The 21,609-nt window shown below is 45.3% G+C and overlaps 1 protein-coding gene across 1 annotated transcript in view; it reads left to right on the top strand.

Annotated features, from left to right (window-relative positions):
* The first annotated feature begins 2,048 nt into the window (after positions 1 to 2,048).
* LOC124006850 (protein turtle homolog A-like) overlaps positions 2,049 to 21,609 on the top strand; it is a 64,855-nt gene continuing 45,294 nt past the window's right edge. Inside the window, 3 exon segments of the mRNA XM_046317047.1 lie at positions 2,049 to 2,469; positions 16,190 to 16,284; positions 16,375 to 16,570. Of these exon segments, the coding sequence (XP_046173003.1) occupies positions 16,384 to 16,570 (187 nt within the window). The 5' untranslated portion in view covers positions 2,049 to 2,469; positions 16,190 to 16,284; positions 16,375 to 16,383.

Genomic DNA, 21,609 nt, shown 5'->3' with positions numbered 1-21,609 from the left:
GTCACACCCCTAAAAACATTTGTCATGAGAAACTAGCTCCCTGGTATACAGAAAATACCCGAGCTCTGAAGCAAACTTCCAGAAAATTGAAATGGAAAGGGCGCTACACCAAACTTGAAGTCTTTCGACTAGCTTGGGAAGACAGTACCGTGCAGTATCGAATAGCCCTCACTGCTGCTCGATCATCCTATTTTTCCAACTTAATTGAGGAAAATAAGAACAAACCAAAATGTATTTTTGATACTGTTGCAAAGTTAACCGAAAAGCAGCATTCCCCAAGAGGGGATGGCTTTCACTTCAGCAGTGAGAAATTCATGAACTTCTTTGATGAAAAGATCATGATCATTAGAAAGCAAATGACAGACTCCTCTTTAAATCTGAATATTCCTCCAAAGCTCAGTTGTCCTGAGTCTGCACAACTCTGCCAGGACCTAGGATCATGGGAGACACTCATGTTTTTTAGAACTATATCTCTTGACAAATTTACGAAAATTATCATGGCCTCTAAACCAAGCTGCATACTGGACCCTATTCCAACTAAACTACTGAAAGAGCTGCTTCCTGTGCTTGGCCCTTCTATTTTGAACATAATAAACGGCTCTCTATCCACTGTAGGTGTACTAAACTCACTACAAATGGCAGTAATAATGCCTCTCTTGAAAAAGCCAAACCTTGACCCAGAAAATATAAAAAACTATCAGCCTGTATCAAATCTCCCATTCCTCTCAAATTATTTTGAGAAAGCTCATCTCTTCAGTAAACCCTATGATTGAGTGTAGTCTGGGTCAGGAGTGTGAAGGTGAACGGAAAAGCACTGGAGCAACGAATCGCCCTTGCTGTCTCTGCCTAGCCGGATCCCCTCTCTCCACTGTGATTCTCTGCCTCAAACCCTACTACATGGGCCGTCCCTAGGAGGGGTGCGTCACTTGAGTGAGTTGAGTCACTGACGTGATCTTCCTGTTCGGGTTGTCACCCCCCCTTGGGTTCGGGCCGTGGGGGAGATCTTCGTGATCGCCATGGGCTACACTCGGCCATGTCTCAGGATAGTAAATTGGTGGTTGAAGATATCCCTCTTGTGGTGTGGTGTGGGTACTGTGCCTTGGCAAAGTGGGTGGGGTTTGGCCCTGTCCAGGGTTATCGTGGGATGGGAACACAGTGTGTCCCGAACCCTCCTGTCTCAACCTCCAGTATTTATGCTGCAGTAGTTTATGTGTCGGGGGGCTAGGGTCAGTCTGTTATATCTGGAGTATTTCTCCTGCGTTATCCAATGTCCTGTGTGAATTTAAGTGTGCTCTCTCTACTTCTCCCTCTCTCAGAGGACCTGAGCCCCAGTCCACCTGGTCGTGCTGCTGCTCCAGTTTCAACTGTTCTGCCCGTGGCTATGGAACTGTGACCTGTTCACCGGACGTGCTACCTTGTCCCAGACCTGCTGTTTTCAACTTTCTAGAGACAGCAGGAGCGGTAGAGATACTCTGAATGATCGGCTATGAAAAGCCAACTGACATTTGCTCCTGAGGTGCTGACTTGTTACACCCTCTACAATCACTGTGATTATTAGTATTTGACCCTGCTGGTCATTTATGAACATTTGAACATCTTGGCCATGTTCTGTTATAATCTCCACCCGGCACAGCCAGAAGAGGACTGGCCACCCCTCAGCCTGGTTCCTCTCTAGGTTTCTTCCTAGATTCCGGCCTTTCTAGGGAGTTTTTCCTAGCCACCGTGCTTCTACACCTGCATTGCTTGTTGTTTGGGGTTTTAGGCTGGGTGTGATATCAGCTGATGTAAGAACGGCTTTGTAAATTCATTGATTGATTTATTATTTTGGAACTTTTGTGAGTGTAATGTTTACTGTTCATTTTTATTGTTTATTTAGCTTTTGTTTGTTATCTATTTCAGTTGCTTTGGCAATGTAAACATATGTTTCCCATGTCAGTAAAGACCTTACATTGAATTGAATTGAGAGAGAGAGAGAGAAAAAAAGAGAGAACGAGAGCGAGAGAGAGAGAAGAGGTGATTGGTTAGACTGCTCAATGAAGACGGAAGAGGTGAGAGTGTGGAAACCTTTGCCACGGAGCATCACAATCAAATGTGTCTGGAAGGTTATTCTCTGCATTTTAGGGGAACTTCTAACCGTGGAAGTATCTTGAATCTTTGCATATGCCTACCTGTTGAAGGTTACAGCGGGCGAGGAAACTTTTTGGCGATACAACGCGTCTATCAATAATTTGTTAAAGAATTCCGCGCAGAATCCACTATCATTTATTTGCGGATACCATTCGATGTTTCAGTAAGGATCAGCAAATCAGTTGAAACTTGAAACAACATATTTGGCGCCTGAGAATTAAACAATTAAACACCTGCCACTTGTACACGCTGAAGACTAAAGGAATTACTGAAATAAGACTTCAAACGGACGCACTAAATGGAAACACAACCTGCCTTTACTTGTAAAAGTGTATAACGCAGGTAAATTGTGTTAATTGTATTAAACCAACTTGTTTTTTTCCCTTGACAACTTTAAGAGACCGTTTATCTGTTTTGTGTGGGTTTTGCTATTTAGTCATCGAAACGTCTAGACTTTAACCTGTTGAAGGACTGAAATGCGTGTCTTTACCTGTCTCAAATAATTTTGAAAGACACTTCCTTGTGAGGAACTTTTTTTAGACAGACATTTGAAATTGCCACTTGCACTTGCTCAGATGTGTCAGACATGACAAACAGGGTCCTGGGATATTTGTGTAAGAGACCTGTGGGTTGATCATATTCCGGTCCAATGTTTTCAGTTGACAACCATGCAAGCCTCATATTCATTATTTATACTCAAATGTAAAGTCCTTCAGCATCACTGGAGACATGCGTGGTGACAGGACTTTACCCTTACCTTAGGATATCATATGGGCCTATATAAGTCATCTAAGTGCAACATTTCCCCTCCAAAAGTTATAGTATAATATAGCCTATTGTAAAATCGGGGCTAACATTGCTGTGAATAAGGGTTGTGTGGGTGATGGCAGTTCACTGTAGATTTAACAAACCTTACCAATCATACCTTTTGATGCCATGTATATTGAGACTGTGATCAGTACTGAGTGAAAAGGGGTGAAAATAGCCAATAAATTTGATCTGCATTGGCCATGATGGAATTCCAGTCCATCTATGGGTAACTCTCCTCCAAAACTGATGTGTGAGAATGTCATTGTCTCTCAGAGCATTTCTATGTTCATGCAGAACTATCCTCTTATCATTATATTATTACTCAGAAGATACCCATGTACCTTGGCGCTTATACCACCTCACCACATTTGGTATTATCCTCTTCACATGTGCTGTTGAGAATGAGAGGCCTCATTAGTTATGGATAGAGCACAATGGCCCAGCAGGGGGATGTGAGTGCTTTGTTCTGTTCTTCACTAGGAATAACTAGTCCTCATCCCCTCTGCTCTGTCCCCAAACCACGGCTGGCACGATCAACCTGGATGAAGAGGAGTGTGGAATACAGCTGCTTATCCATCCACCACTGACCACCATGCAGAGAAAGACCCCTCTAGAATCCAATGCGTCTACGTCTCGGGACACATGTATGCATGACCGTAGACTGGTACGCACGCACGCACACACACACACACACACACACACACACACACACACACACACACACACACACACACACACACACACACACACACACACACACACACACACACACACACACACACACACACACACACACACACACACACACACACACACACACACACACACACACACCTATAGTGGCATGGATGAGTTGGAATATTTCCCGCTTAAGTGCACATCTGGTTAGAGAGCGTCTGTTGTAAGAGTGTTCAGAGCTCCCTCCGAGTCAGAATCCAGGCGGGGTTATAGCTGGGTTATACAGCTAGGTAAACGGGTTAGTATTCTCTGGCGGCTACAAATCAACCGCTGCCCATTTACCTGATTAAATGTAGTAGTATTTCACCAGTAACCCTGTCCCTGCCGTCCCTGCTCTCCTGTCTGGTGAGAAATCAAAGACAGGCATTTCCCGTTGCTTAGGGCCTGTTACTTTTGCTGTACACACATTGCAGGAGCTTTGTGTTGTTAATGTCGTCCGTGTGTTTGTAAGGCAATGCTGCCTAGCTGGTGGCAGGAAGTGTAGTGAGGGAGACTATGCCAAGGTTACCAGAGCTTTACTGATAATGAGCATGTTTGTGTTACCGTCCCTCTGCAGGCCTACTCTGCTTTCTCTCTCTCTCTCTCTCTCTCTCACTCTCACTCTCACTCTCACTCTCACTCTCACTCTCACTCTCACTCACTCTCACTCTCACTCTCCACAGAAACAGTCAGCACTGTGTGTACAAATGAAATCAAATCAAATTGTATTAGTCACATGCACCTAATACTTACGAGCCCCAAACCAACAAGGCGGTGTAAAAAAAATACAGAGTCAATGTGCACTGGTTATTTGAGGTGGTATGTACATGTAGGTAGAGTTATTAAAGGGACAATGCATAGATGACAACAGAGAGTAGCAGGGGTGTAAAAAGGGGGGGGGTAGAAGCTGTTTAGAAGCCTCTTGGACCTAGACTTGGCGCTCCGGTACCACCTGCTGTGCGGTAGCAGAGAGAACAGTCTATGACTAGGGTGGCAGGAGTCTTTGACCATTTTTTGGGCCTTCCTCTGACACACCAAACCCTTCTGACTGACTAGCCAAGCCTTTCATCCTCAGTCGTACCTCACCCACTTTCTGTGTGGGAGGAAAAATAAGAAGCAGCAAACAACACTGTTTTTACATGTGTCTTTGCTTGCTGCTGTCTGACTCATGGTCAAGGCAATCGATTAGTAATGCAATTGAAGTAGAGGGACAACAGACGAACACACTCGAAACGATTATTACCGTAGTACTGGAGACTTCCGGGTTATGTTGCTCAGCTTACAAGACAGTCTATCGCATTCTGTTTATCGTCTTGACTTTGTGCAGAAGACTGCCATAGAGCTTTATGATGAGCATCACCAGATACGTAGCCTATCAACTATTTGACAATTGTGTTACCCGAGTGAGTCTTGCTGCTGCTCGTATTCAGTAGGTCATTCAGGGAGCGGTCACTCTTGACCTTTTGCTCTCTCACTCCCTCTTGTAATGACCATGAAGACCTATAGAATATGACTTACCATTTCTTTTCAGTTAATAATACTTAAAAAAAAAATGTATTTCCATATCCATTCAATATTTTTTATTTCTATTTGAAAATGCATTTTAATTGGTATGAAATCCTGTTCAGCTCCGGGTGGATTTGTTTGTATGTTGATATGTTGCTGTGTACGTGGGATTTGGTGGGATCCTTGGTGGACTTGTTTGTATGTATGACATGTGCCCATGGGATTTGGTGGGATCCTTGGTGGACTTGTTTGTATGTATGACATGTGGCCATGGGATTTGGTGGGATCCTTGGTGGACTTGTTTGTATGTATGACATGTGGCCATGGGATTTGGTGGGATCCTTGGTGGACTTGTTTGTATGTATGACATGTGGCCATGGGATTTGGTGGGATTCTTGGTGGACTTGTTTGTATGTATGACATGTGGCCATGGGATTTGGTGGGATTCTTGGTGGACTTGTTTGTATGTATGACATGTGGCCATGGGATTTGGTGGGATTCTTGGTGGACTTGTTTGTATGTATGACATGTGGCCATGGGATTTGGTGGGATTCTTGGTGGACTTGTTTGTATGTATGACATGTGGCCATGGGATTTGGTGGGATTCTTGGTGGACTTGTTTGTATGTATGACATGTGGCCATGGGATTTGGTGGGATTCTTGGTGGACTTGTTTGTATGTATGACATGTGGCCATGGGATTTGGTGGGATCCTTGGTGGACTTGTTTGTATGTATGACATGTGGCCATGGGATTTGGTGGGATCCTTGGTGGACTTGTTTGTATGTATGACATGTGGCCATGGGATTTGGTGGGATCCTTGGTGGACTTGTTTGTATGTATGACATGTGGCCATGGGATTTGGTGGGATCCTTGGTGGACTTGTTTGTATGTATGACATGTGGCCATGGGATTTGGTGGGATCCTTGGTGGATTTGTTTGTCCTTGGTGGATGGGATGTATGACATGTGGCCATGGGATTTGGTGGGATCCTTGGTGGATTTGTTTGTATGTATGACATGTGGCCATTGTTTGTATGTATGACATGTGGGGGATCCTTGGTGGACTTGTTTGTATGTATGACATGTGGCCATGGGATTTGGATCTTGTGGACTTGTTTGTATGTATGACATGTGGCCATGGGATTTGGTGGGATCCTTGGTGGACTTGTTTGTATGTATGACATGTGGCCATGGGATTTGGTGGGATCCTTGGTGGACTTTTTTGTTTGTATGTATGACATGTGGCCATGGGATTTGGTGGGATCCTTGGTGGACTTGTTTGTATGTATGACATGTGGCCATGGGATTTGGTGGGATCCTTGGTGGACTTGTTTGTATGTATGACATGTGCCCATGGGATTTGGTGGGATTTGGTGGGATCTTGGTGGACTTGTTTGTATGTATGACATGTGGCCATGGGATTTGGTGGGATCCTTGGTGGACTTGTTTGTATGTATGACATGTGCCCATGGGATTTGGTGGGATTCTTGGTGGACTTGTTTGTATGTATGACATGTGGCCATGGGATTTGGTGGGATCCTTGGTGGACTTGTTTGTATGTATGACATGTGGCCATGGGATTTGGTGGGATCCTTGGTGGACTTGTTTGTATGTATGACATGTGGCCATGGGATTTGGTGGGATCCTTGGTGGACTTGTTTGTATGTATGACATGTGCCCATGGGATTTGGTGGGATTCTTGGTGGACTTGTTTGTATGTATGACATGTGGCCATGGGATTTGGTGGGATCCTTGGTGGACTTGTTTGTATGTATGACATGTGCCCATGGGATTTGGTGGGATTCTTGGTGGACTTGTTTGTATGTATGACATGTGGCCATGGGATTTGGTGGGATCCTTGGTGGACTTGTTTGTATGTATGACATGTGGCCATGGGATTTGGTGGGATCCTTGGTGGACTTGTTTGTATGTATGACATGTGGCCATGGGATTTGGTGGGATCCTTGGTGGACTTGTTTGTATGTATGACATGTGGCCATGGGATTTGGTGGGATCCTTGGTGGACTTGTTTGTATGTATGACATGTGCCCATGGGATTTGGTGGGATCCTCATGTGGCATGTGGCCATGGGATTTGGTGGGATCCTTGGTGGACTTGTTTGTATGTATGACATGTGGCCATGGGATTTGGTGGGATCCTTGGTGGACTTGTTTGTATGTATGACATGTGGCCATGGGATTTGGTGGGATCCTTGGTGGACTTGTTTGTATGTATGACATGTGGCCATGGGATTTGGTGGGATTCTTGGTGGACTTGTTTGTATGTATGACATGTGGCCATGGGATTTGGTGGGATTCTTGGTGGACTTGTTTGTATGTATGACATGTGGCCATGGGATTTGTGGGATCCTTGGTGGACTTGTTTGTATGTATGACATGTGGCCATGGGATTTGGTGGGATTCTTGGTGGACTTGTTTGTATGTATGACATGTGGCCATGGGATTTGGTGGGATCCTTGGTGGACTTGTTTGTATGTATGACATGTGGCCATGGGATTTGGTGGGATCCTTGGTGGACTTGTTTGTATGACATGTGGCCATGTATGGATTTGGATTTGGTGGGATCCTTGGTGGACTTGTTTGTATGTATGACATGTGGCCATGGGATTTGGTGGGATCCTTGGTGGACTTGTTTGTATGTATGACATGTGGCCATGGGATTTGGTGGGATCCTTGGTGGACTTGTTTGTATGTATGACATGTGGCCATGGGATTTGGTGGGATCCTTGGTGGACTTGTTTGTATGTATGACATGTGGCCATGGGATTTGGTGGGATCCTTGGTGGACTTGTTTGTATGTATGACATGTGGCCATGGGATTTGGTGGGATCCTTGGTGGACTTGTTTGTATGTATGACATGTGGCCATGGGATTTGGTGGGATCCTTGGTGGACTTGTTTGTATGTATGACATGTGGCCATGGGATTTGGTGGGATCCTTGGTGGACTTGTTTGTATGTATGACATGTGGCCATGGGATTTGGTGGGATCCTTGGTGGACTTGTTTGTATGTATGACATGTGGCCATGGGATTTGGTGGGATCCTTGGTGGACTTGTTTGTATGTATGACATGTGGCCATGGGATTTGGTGGTTTGTATGATCCTTTTGGTGGACTTGTTTGTATGTATGACATGTGCCCATGGGATTTGGTGGGATTCTTGGTGGACTTGTTTGTATGTATGACATGTGCCCATGGGATTTGGTGGGATCCTTGGTGGACTTGTTTGTATGTATGACATGTGGCCATGGGATTTGGGACTGGGATCCTTGGTGGACTTGTTTGTATGTATGACATGTGGCCATGGGATTTGGTGGGATCCTTGGTGGACTTGTTTGTATGTATGACATGTGGCCATGGGATTTGGTGGGATCCTTGGTGGACTTGTTTGTATGTATGACATGTGGCCATGGGATTTGGTGGGATCCTTGGTGGACTTGTTTGTATGTATGACATGTGCCCATGGGATTTGGTGGGATCCTTGGTGGACTTGTTTGTATGTATGACATGTGGCCATGGGATTTGGTGGGATCCTTGGTGGACTTGTTTGTATGTATGACATGTGCATGGGATTTGGTGGGATTCTTGGTGGACTTGTTTGTATGTATGACATGGGATTTGGTGGGATTCTTGGTGGACTTGTTTGTATGTATGACATGTGGCCATGGGATTTGGTGGGATCCTTGGTGGACTTGTTTGTATGTATGACATGTGGCCATGGGATTTGGTGGGATCCTTGGTGGACTTGTTTGTATGTATGACATGTGGCCATGGGATTTGGTGGGATCCTTGGTGGACTTGTTTGTATGTATGACATGTGGCCATGGGATTTGGTGGGATCCTTGGTGGACTTGTTTGTATGTATGACATGTGGCCATGGGATTTGGTGGGATCCTTGGTGGACTTGTTTGTATGTATGACATGTGGCCATGGGATTTGGTGGGATCCTTGGTGGACTTGTTTGTATGTATGACATGTGCCCATGGGATTTGGTGGGATTTGTATGTTGGTGGACTTGTTTGTATGTATGACATGTGGCCATGGGATTTGGTGGGATCCTTGGTGGACTTGTTTGTATGTATGACATGTGGCCATGGGATTTGGTGGGATCTTGGTGGACTTGTTTGTATGTATGACATGTGGCCATGGGATTTGGTGGGATCCTTGGTGGACTTGTTTGTATGTATGACATGTGGCCATGGGATTTGGTGGGATCCTTGGTGGACTTGTTTGTATGTATGACATGTGGCCATGGGATTTGGTGGGATTCTTGGTGCACTTGTTTGTATGTATGACATGTGGCCATGGGATTTGGTGGGATCCTTGGTGGACTTGTTTGTATGTATGACATGTGGCCATGGGATTTGGTGGGATCCTTGGTGGACTTGTTTGTATGTATGACATGTGGCCATGGGATTTGGTGGGATCCTTGGTGGACTTGTTTGTATGTATGACATGTGGCCATGGGATTTGGTGGGATCCTTGGTGGACTTGTTTGTATGTATGACATGTGGCCATGGGATTTGGTGGGATCCTTGGTGGACTTGTTTGTATGTATGACATGTGCCCATGGGATTTGGTGGGATTCTTGGTGGACTTGTTTGTATGTATGACATGTGGCCATGGGATTTGGTGGGATCCTTGGTGGACTTGTTTGTATGTATGACATGTGCCCATGGGATTTGGTGGGATCCTTGGTGGACTTGTTTGTATGTATGACATGTGGCCATGGGATTTGGTGGGATCCTTGGTGGACTTGTTTGTATGTATGACATGTGGCCATGGGATTTGGTGGGATCCTTGGTGGACTTGTTTGTATGTATGACATGTGGCCATGGGATTTGGTGGGATCCTTGGTGGACTTGTTTGTATGTATGACATGTGGCCATGGGATTTGGTGGGATCCTTGGTGGACTTGTTTGTATGTATGACATGTGGCCATGGGATTTGGTGGGATTCTTGGTGGACTTGTTTGTATGTATGACATGTGGCCATGGGATTTGGTGGGATCCTTGGTGGACTTGTTCGTATGTATGACATGTGGCCATGGGATTTGGTGGGATCCTTGTTTGTGGATTTGTTTGTATGTATGACATGTGGCCATGGGATTTGGCCATGGGATTTGGGATTTGTGGGATCTTTGGTGGACTTGTTTTGTATGTATGACATGTGGCCATGGGATTTGGTGGGATCCTTGGTGGACTTGTTTGTATGTATGACATGTGGCCATGGGATTTGGTGGGATCCTTGGTGGACTTGTTTGTATGTATGACATGTGGCCATGGGATTTGGTGGGATCCTTTTGGTGGACTTGTTTTTGTATGTATGACATGTGCCCATGGGATTTGGTGGGATCTTGGTGGATTTGTTTGTATGTATGACATGTGCCCATGGGATTTGGTGGGATCCTTGGTGGACTTGTTTGTATGTATGACATGTGGCCATGGGATTTGGTGGGATCCTTGGTGGACTTGTTTGTATGTATGACATGTGGCCATGGGATTTGGTGGGATCCTTGGTGGATTTGTTTGTATGTATGACATGTGGCCATGGGATTTGGTGGGATTCTTGGTGGACTTGTTTGTATGTATGACATGTGGCCATGGGATTTGGTGGGATCCTTGGTGGACTTGTTTGTATGTATGACATGTGGCCATGGGATTTGGTGGGATCCTTGGTGGACTTGTTTGTATGTATGACATGTGCCCATGGGATTTGGTGGGATCCTTGGTGGACTTGTTTGTATGTATGACATGTGCCCATGGGATTTGGTGGGATCCTTGGTGGACTTGTTTGTATGTATGACATGTGGCCATGGGATTTGGTGGGATCCTTGGTGGACTTGTTTGTATGTATGACATGTGGCCATGGGATTTGGTGGGATCCTTGGTGGACTTGTTTGTATGTATGACATGTGCCCATGGGATTTGGTGGGATCCTTGGTGGACTTGTTTGTATGTATGACATGTGGCCATGGGATTTGGTGGGATCCTTGGTGGACTTGTTTGTATGTATGACATTGTTTTGGTGGGATCCTTGGTGGACTTGTTTGTATGTATGACATGTGGCCATGGGATTTGGTGGGATCCTTGGTGGACTTGTTTGTATGTATGACATGTGGCCATGGGATTTGGTGGGATCCTTGGTGGACTTGTTTGTATGTATGACATGTGGCCATGGGATTTGGTGGGATCCTTGGTGGACTTGTTTGTATGTATGACATGTGCCCATGGGATTTGGTGGGATCCTTGGTGGACTTGTTTGTATGTATGACATGTGGCCATGGGATTTGGTGGGATCCTTGGTGGACTTGTTTGTATGTATGACATGTGCCCATGGGATTTGGTGGGATTCTTGGTGGACTTGTTTGTATGTATGACATGTGCCCATGGGATTTGGTGGGATTCTTGGTGGACTTGTTTGTATGTATGACATGTGCCCATGGGATTTGGTGGGATCCTTGGTGGACTTGTTTGTATGTATGACATGTGGCCATGGGATTTGGTGGGATCCTTGGTGGACTTGTTTGTATGTATGACATGTGGCCATGGGATTTGGTGGGATCCTTGGTGGATTTGTTTGTATGTATGACATGTGGCCATGGGATTTGGGATCCTTGGTGGACTTGTTTGTATGTATGACATGTGGCCATGGGATTTGGTGGGATCCTTGGTGGACTTGTTTGTATGTATGACATGTGGCCATGGGATTTGGTGGGATCCTTGGTGGACTTGTTTGTATGTATGACATGTGGCCATGGGATTTGGTGGGATCCTTGGTGGACTTGTTTGTATGTATGACATGTGGCCATGGGATTTGGTGGGATCCTTGGTGGACTTGTTTGTATGTATGACATGTGGCCATGGGATTTGGTGGGATCCTTGGTGGACTTGTTTGTATGTATGACATGTGGCCATGGGATTTGGTGGGATCCTTGGTGGACTTGTTTGTATGTATGACATGTGCCCATGGGATTTGGTGGGATTCTTGGTGGACTTGTTTGTATGTATGACATGTGGCCATGGGATTTGGTGGGATTCTTGGTGGACTTGTTTGTATGTATGACATGTGGCCATGGGATTTGGTGGGATCCTTGGTGGACTTGTTTGTATGTATGACATGTGCCCATGGGATTTGGTGGGATTCTTGGTGGACTTGTTTGTATGTATGACATGTGCCCATGGGATTTGGTGGGATCCTTGGTGGACTTGTTTGTATGAATGACATGTGGCCATGGGATTTGGTGGGATCCTTGGTGGATTTGTTTGTATGTATGACATGTGGCCATGGGATTTGGTGGGATTCTTGGTGGACTTGTTTGTATGTATGACATGTGGCCATGGGATTTGGTGGGATCCTTGGTGGACTTGTTTGTATGTATGACATGTGGCCATGGGATTTGGTGGGATCCTTGGTGGACTTGTTTGTATGTATGACATGTGGCCATGGGATTTGGTGGGATCCTTGGTGGACTTGTTTTGTATGTATGACATGTGGCCATGGGATTTGGTGGGATCCTTGGTGGACTTGTTTGTATGTATGACATGTGGCCATGGGATTTGGTGGGATTCTTGGTGGACTTGTTTGTATGTATGACATGTGGCCATGGGATTTGGTGGGATTCTTGGTGGACTTGTTTGTATGTATGACATGTGGCCATGGGATTTGGTGGGATTTGGTGGACTTGGATTCATTGGTGGACTTGGTGGACTTGTTTGTATGTATGACATGTGGCCATGGGATTTGGTGGGATCCTTGGTGGACTTGTTTGTATGTATGACATGTGCCCATGGGATTTGGTGGGATTCTTGGTGGACTTGTTTGTATGTATGACATGTGCCCATGGGATTTGGTGGGATCCTTGGTGGACTTGTTTGTATGTATGACATGTGGCCATGGGATTTGGTGGGATCCTTGGTGGACTTGTTTGTATGAATGACATGTGGCCATGGGATTTGGTGGGATCCTTGGTGGATTTGTTTGTATGTATGACATGTGGCCATGGGATTTGGTGGGATTCTTGGTGGACTTGTTTGTATGTATGACATGTGGCCATGGGATTTGGTGGGATCCTTGGTGGACTTGTTTGTATGTATGACATGTGGCCATGGGATTTGGTGGGATCCTTGGTGGACTTGTTTGTATGTATGACATGTGGCCATGGGATTTGGTGGGATCCTTGGTGGACTTGTTTTGTATGTATGACATGTGGCCATGGGATTTGGTGGGATCCTTGGTGGACTTGTTTGTATGTATGACATGTGGCCATGGGATTTGGTGGGATCCTTGGTGGACTTGTTTTGTATGTATGACATGTGGCCATGGGATTTGGTGGGATCCTTGGTGGACTTGTTTGTATGTATGACATGTGGCCATGGGATTTGGTGGGATCCTTGGTGGACTTGTTTGTATGTATGACATGTGGCCATGGGATTTGGTGGGATCCTTGGTGGACTTGTTTGTATGTATGACATGTGGCCATGGGATTTGGTGGGATCCTTGGTGGACTTGTTTGTATGTATGACATGTGGCCATGGGATTTGGTGGGATTCTTGGTGGACTTGTTTGTATGTATGACATGTGGCCATGGGATTTGGTGGGATCCTTGGTGGACTTGTTTGTATGTATGACATGTGGCCATGGGATTTGGTGGGATCCTTGGTGGACTTGTTTGTATGTATGACATGTGCCCATGGGATTTGGTGGGATCCTTGGTGGACTTGTGGGATCCTTGGTGGACTTGTTTGTATGTATGACATGTGGCCATGGGATTTGGTGGGATCCTTGGTGGACTTGTTTGTATTTATGACATGTGGCCATGGGATTTGGTGGGATCCTTGGTGGACTTGTTTGTATGTATGACATGTGCCCATGGGATTTGGTGGGATCCTTGGTGGACTTGTTTGTACGTATGACATGTGGCCATGGGATTTGGTGGGATCCTTGGTGGACTTGTTTGTATGTATGACATGTGCCCATGGGATTTGGTGGGATTCTTGGTGGACTTGTTTGTATGTATGACATGTGCCCATGGGATTTGGTGGGATCCTTGGTGGACTTGTTTGTATGGATGACATGTGGCCATGGGATTTGGTGGGATCCTTGGTGGACTTGTTTGTATGTATGACATGTGCCCATGGGATTTGGTGAGCGGTGCTGCTCCCAGCCCTCTAAAAATAGCTCTTGCGGTCTAGCAGTGGCAGTAATGAACTTAGCGTGATTATCTGCCGTTAGGGGTGTGTGGTGAAGCCTTCTGGGAAGTCTGGGTGTTTGGATGGAGAGCTGAGTCGACTATTAGCCCATCCGCTGTTAAATCACTCCCTCACATGAGCTTGCCCCTCTGGAGAACATTGTACATGTGGGGGACTCCAGAAAATCTCTAGCTCCATGTATCTCTAGCCCCATGTAGCTCTAGCCCCATGTAGCTCTAGCCCCATGTATCTCTAGCTCCATGTATCTCTAGCCCCATGTATCTCTAGCCCCATGTATCTCTAGCCCCATGTATCTCTAGCCCCAATGTATCTTTAGCCCCATGTTTCTCTAGCCCCATGTATCTCTAGCCCCATGTATCACTAACTCCATGTATCTCTAGCCCCATGTATCTATAGCCCCATCTATCTCTAGCCCCATGTATCTCTAGCCCCATGTATCTCCAGCCCCATGTTCTCTAGCCCCATGTAACTCTAGCCCCATTTATCTCCAGCTCCATGTATCTCTAGCCCCATGTATCTCTAGCCCCATGTATCTCTAGCCCCATGTATCTCTAGCCCCATGTATCTCTAGCCCCATGTATCTCTAGCCCCATGTATCTCTAGCCCCATGTATCTCTAGCTCCATGTCTCTCTAGCCCCATGTACTCTAGCCCCATGTATCTCCAGCCCCATGTATCTCTAGCCCCATTTATCTCTAGCCCCATTTATCTCTAGCTCCATTTATCTCCAGCTCCATGTATCTCTAGCTCCATGTATCTCTAGCCCCATGTATCTCTAGCCCCATGTATCTCTAGCCCCATGTATCTCTAGCCCCATGTATCTCTAGCCCCATTTATCTCCAGCTCCATGTATCTCCAGCCCCATGTATCTCTAGCTCCATGTATCTCTAGCCCCATTTATCTCTAGCCCCATTTATCTCCAGCTCCTTGTATCTCCAGCTCCTTGTATCTCTAGCCCCATGTATCTCTAGCCCCATGTATCTCTAGCCCCATGTATCTCTAGCCCCATTTATCTCCAGCTCCATGTATCTCTAGCCCCATGTATCTCTAGCCCCATGTATCTCTAGCCCCATGTCTCTCTAGCCCCATGTCTCTCTAGCCCCATGTATCTCTAGCCCCATCTATCTCTAGCCCCATGTATCTCTAGCCCCATGTATCTCTAGCCCCATGTATCTCCAGCTCCATGTATCTCCAGCTCCATGTATCTCTAGCTCCATGTATCTCTAGCCCCATGTATCTCTAGCCCCATGTATCTCTAGCCCCATGTATCTCCAGCTCCATTTATCTCTAGCTCCATGTATCTCCAGCTCCATGTATTTCTAGCCCCATGTATCTCTAGACACCAATGACTGATGCACCACATGCAGTGCAATGCTTCTGGCTGCTGTATGTGTCTCCTGCCACCCAGCTCATCTCCTTGACTGGTGACTGCAGTCCCTGACAGACCCGGCAAACTGAGTAAACAACACGGATTCTTACTCCAGCCGGTCAGGTGCTCTGCACAACTGACTCTCCAATTATTTAACGGGCATCCATGTTATGAGAACCATTTTGGGCTGGGAGGCTTTTGACAGGGTTGCTTGTTGGATATATATTTGATCCATTGATGATATGGGGTGAATTCCAATCTTCAGAAAGCTACTGTGTAAATGTAAACACATCTCCCATGTGTCTATAAGCTAGACACAACTGTCAACTCTATCTCGCTCTCGTTCTCTCTCTCTCGTGCCTGCTGGTATGGCGATAGGTGACAGGTTGGAAGATTCAATATGTGACAAGTGTGTCTTTTTGCCAACAGGTAAATGATGCTGCAGGCTGTGTGACTGGCTACTATGGGACCGAAGAGGGGCTATTTCGTGGATGTCACCATGGTGACTGCACTCTGCCTGCTGTGTGAGTACTACTTATGCATTTCCTCTGTAAGGAACTATCTGTCATTCACTCTACTCAGGTTGTAACACCACTTTGTGTTGGCCTTCCTAGGTGTCAGCCATGGTCAGAAGCCGGAGGTGCGTGCCAAGGAAAGTGGGTGTGGTGGAGATGGAGTGTAGACTGCCACCCACGGACACGGGTGCGTCTGTGTCCCTGCACGTGGCGGAATGGGTGCGCCAGGGCTTCGAGATCCCAGTCCTGATCAAGTTTGGAGTGTACGCTCCTCGGGTGCATCCCAACTACGAGGGTAAGTCCGTCTTCATCCTATCAGGAGCTCAACTGGGATCGAATCTTACCTTAAAAGAGTCTTTCATTTCAGCCCGATATCAGGACTGTCTCAGCACAGCCACTTCCAGAGGCCTTGTCCATTTACACTCTCATGCCCCCTATCCTACATTCAAAGTATATCCAGACTTCATTCTACCTATATCCTACCTTAACAGTAACGTTAGTTCAAAACAGCTTCAGTCCTCCTAACTGCACCACCCCCCATTGGTCTTTCCATCTATCGTCAGGATGCTTTGTTGGAGCTGGGGGTTTTGTGTTAGTTGTGTCCCTCAGATTGAATCATATGGTCTATTGTCCCCATTCTGCCATAGGGTCTGTGGGGAAAAGGGATCTTCAATAGAGAAGAAATACCTTTTGTGACGGCTTCTGTCCTTGAAAGTCTCAGACAAAAGGCTAGACGCGGACAGAGGGAGAGCAAGTCTGGGTGTTTTTCATCCTCCTTTAGTTAGGATCGTCCTGTTGTTCCAAAGGGCTGGTGGGATTGAGATTTGACCTGTCGACCTCTGTGATCATTGGAATTTGTGCACGGGCGCAGAGGCGTTCATGTTTGTGTGTTGGCTAGGCTCAGAAAGCCCACTATACACCTGCTCAGCCAATTCCTATTACAGTGTTCGGTATCCAGATGACACACTGATACCAAACACGAGAATACAATAACGATACAGAAATGTACATGGTAATAAAGTCAGTCAGCAGCCTGTGATGACAAGCCATAATGAGTAGGCACGTACAGGTGTATGATCTTAAATTGATCACCCTGTTGCAGGAGAACTTTACTGCAATGCAGAACATTTCAAACTTGTGGTGTATTTTAGGTTTTTAAAGGCTTCTGAAGTTTGGAATTTCCACTTAGAAATGTCAGACTTGATTTTCCCTTACGAAAAATGTAGCAACCCCTGCAAAAATGAATTATAATCCACGTAACATTTCACATTTCCTGTTGCTGCAGGAGAAGGGTTCAAACGGGATTCTTTGGCTGTCCCTGGAGGATAATCCTTTTTGGTTCCATGTAGAACTATTTTGGGTTCCATGTAGAACCCTCTGTGGAAATGGATCTACAGGGATCCCAAAAGGATTCTACCTGGAACTGAAGGAGTTCACCTGGAACCAAAAAGAGATCTTCTATGGGGACAGCCAAAGAACCCTTTTAGGTTCTAGATAGCACCTTTTTGTTTCTTAGAGTGTCCATCTGTACATGGCAGAGGGAGTGAGGATTCACCCCGTGTCAATAAAAGACACTAGCCTTTTTTCTCTACCCTTGAACAAGAACCTCCATTTGTTCAGTGATGTCATTTATGGCTGATTGCAGTGTTGCACTAAATTGCATCTTCACATTGCCACGAATGTCATCAGGGAAACGACCAGACCAAGGTGCAGCGTGGTGAGCGTACATTTTTCTTTATTAAGAATGTCGCCAACAAAACAAGAAACACCAAAAACGACCGTGAAGCTTGCTAGGGCTATCCAGGCCACTAAACAAAGACCGCTACCCACAACTAAGGTGGCAAAACAGGCTGCCGAAGTATGATTCCCAATCAGAGATAAACGATAGACAGCTGCCTCTGATTGGGAACTACACTCGGCCAAACACACAGAAATACGAAACATAGAATGCCCACCCCACATCACACCCTGACCTAACCAAATAGAGAAATAAAACGTCTCTCTAAGGTCAAGTCGTGACATCACAAGGACACAGACTATATGCGGACAAGGACAGGGACAACAACATACGTTTGACAATAGTGGAGGAAGGGCAATAGTATTCTACCTATTTTCTAAACAGCATCACCTGATTCTGTCATGTGAAAAAACCATCTGATGCCATGGAAACAAATAAGAGTCTAAAATGATCAGTAATAGCAACCTTCTCCAGTAACAAACAGATTTATTTTGAAAGCTTATGTTCAGAGCAAAAAAAGGCTGAAAAAGAGGCATTATCGGGTCTGAGTCCACCTTTCTCACAGCTAACTGGTGACTGATGGGAAGGACAAGTCTAGCTTGGGAAGGGGAGGTTTGGTGGGGAGTAGATGAGGTGTTGAGTTCCCTTCCTCAGGCATGTCTCTTCTCAGGTGTATTTTGCTAGACAGCCCCTCAGCTTGACTCTCAGGGCTGTGTCAGTTAGACTCAATGTCCACCTGTCATATCAAACACTTTAGCTCCATATACTACTGTATGTTACTCACCTTTTAGCTCAACCTATATTTAATCATATGCTAAACATGCTACATGCTTCATGAATTCAAAATAACTATGCTGGTATTAAGTATTGATGGGGGGAAAATCGATAGTTACATATTGCAATATTATTTTTAAACGATGCCTTTATATTGATATTTGACTCCCAAGTATTGATGTGTAGGTGGTGTTAGCTAGAGCTAGTCGGCTCAAGTGTTGATTTGTAGGTAGTATTAGCTAGAGATAGTCGCCTGTACCTGCCCTAAAACTCCTGTATTTTTCATCCTATAGCTTGTTTTCCATCTTCTTTTTGAATAGTGAGCCAAAATGTTTTCAGCACTTTTATTTCCATGACTGATCAAATCTCTTCTACGTCACACTGATTGAGTTCGAATAACAGACTGGAAGCTTCTTAAGGAGGGTGGTGCTTGGAATCATTGTTCTTCCTCTGTCAACCATGGTTACCTGCAAGAAAACACATGCCGTGATCATTGCTTTGCACAAAAAGGGCTTCACAGGCAAGGATATTACTGCCAGTAAGATTACACCTAAATCAACAATTTATCGGATCATCAAGAACTTCAAGGAGAGCAGTTCAATTGTTGTGAAGAAGGTTTCAGGGCGCCCAAGAAAGTCCAGCAAGCGCCAGGACCGTCTCCTAAAGTTGATTCAGCTGCGGGATCGGGGCACCACCAGTACAGAGCTTGCTCAGGAATGGCAGCAGGCAGGTGTGAGTGCATCTGCATGCATAGTGAGGCGAAGACTTTTGGAGGATGGCCTGGTGTCAAGAAGGGCAGCAAAGAAGCCACTTCTCTCCAGGAAAAACATCAGGGACAGACTGATATTCTGCAAAAGGTACAGGGATTGGACTGCTGAGGACTGGAGTAAAGTCATTTTCTCTGATGAATCCCTGTTCCGATTGTTTGGGGCATCCGGAAAAAAGCTTGTCCGGAGAAGACAAGGTGAGCGCTACCATCAGTCCTGTGTCATGCCAACAGTAAAGCATCCTGAGACCATTCATGTGTGGGGTTGTTTCTCAGCCAAGGGAGTGGGCTCACTCACAATTTTTCCTAAGAACACAGCCATGAATAAAGAACGGTACCTACACATCCTCTGAGAGCAACTTCTCCCAACCATCCAGGAACAGTTTGGTGATGAACAATGCCTTTTCCAGCCTGATGGAGCACCTTGCCATAAGGCAAAAGTGATAACTAAGTGGCTTGGGGAACAAAACATCGATATTTTTGGACCATGGCCAGGAAACTCCCCAGACCTTAATCCCATTGAGAACTTGTGGTCAATCCTCAAGAGGCGGGTGGACAAACAAAACCCCACAAATTCTGACAAACTCCAAGCATTGATTATGCAAGAATGAGCTGCCATCAGTCAGGATATGGACCAGAAGTTACAGTTTTTTATAATCCCTTTGGCACTAATTTCAGAACCTTGTGGTCATTTTTCAAAACTAGACACAAAACTCAAAACGGTCATCACTTGTAACACAGGCTGTCCAAAACATTGCATTGTCCAAAACATTGCATTGTCCAAAACATTGCATTGTCCAAAACATTGCATTGTCCAAAACCTTGCATTGTCCAAAACATTGCATTGTGCATTCATATCTTTAACGAAACCTTGCACTGAATCTCATTGAACAAAATCTGGCTCTCTATTTTCAGGTGAGTTGTTTATTGTTTACATGTCCAGTAAGAGGCCAAGTAAATAATTAGCTGGACCGGTTCAAATGCAGTGCTTTGATTGGACGTTAGACATGGCCTATTGGTTCAAATAACTAATTTATCACGCAATACCATAGGAACATTAATTTAGATCTCCCACACACAAGATACCGATAGTTTCACTGTGTAGTTGTTTGTTCAACCATTAAATATTGTAGTACAAAATATGTGATACATGTTTCATTATGGTACTACACGTAAATACATCACTGTAAAAGGGCTAGTCGAGAGAATTCTACAGGCACAGTGGACTCATTGAACAAAATCTGAAATTTATTGATGAAATACAATAAATTCACTCATAGGTTTCTTTGAATCAAAGCAAAAATTATTAGCTACAAAAAAAGAAAAAAACTACAGTAAAACATCAACTGCAGTGTTCCTCACCTGGCTTACTGTAAAACATCACTGCAGTGTTCCTAACCTGGCTTACTGTAAAACATCACTGCAGTGTTCCTCACCTGGCTTACTGTAAAACATCAACTGCAGTGTTCCTCACCTGGCTTACTGTAAAACATCACTGCAGTGTTCCTCACCTGGCTTACTGTAAAACATCAACTGCAGTGTTCCTCACCTGGCTTACTGTAAAACATCAACTGCAGTGTTCCTCACCTGGCTTACTGTAAAACATCACTGCAGTGTTCCTCACCTGGCTTACTGTAAAACATCAACTGCAGTGTTCCTCACCTGGCTTACTGTAAAACATCAACTGCAGTGTTCCTCACCTGGCTTACTGTAAAACATCACTGCAGTGTTCCTCACCTGGCTTACTGTAAAACATCAACTGCAGTGTTCCTCACCTGGCTTACTGTAAAACATCAACTGCAGTGTTCCTCACCTGGCTTACTGTAAAACATCAACTGCAGTGTTCCTCACCTGGCTTACTGTAAAACATCAACTGCAGTGTTCCTCACCTGGCTTACTGTAAAACATCAACTGCAGTGTTCCTCACCTGGCTTACTGTAAAACATCACTGCAGTGTTCCTCACCTGGCTTACTGTAAAACATCAACTGCAGTGTTCCTCACCTGGCTTACTGTAAAACATCAACTGCAGTGTTCCTCACCTGGCTTACTGTAAAA

This window comes from Oncorhynchus gorbuscha, linkage group LG20, assembly GCF_021184085.1.
Source record: "Oncorhynchus gorbuscha isolate QuinsamMale2020 ecotype Even-year linkage group LG20, OgorEven_v1.0, whole genome shotgun sequence".
In the NCBI taxonomy this organism is placed as follows: Eukaryota; Metazoa; Chordata; class Actinopteri; order Salmoniformes; family Salmonidae; genus Oncorhynchus; species Oncorhynchus gorbuscha.
Note: the sequence above shows the minus strand (reverse complement) of the source record. Positions and strands in the feature narration are given on the sequence as shown.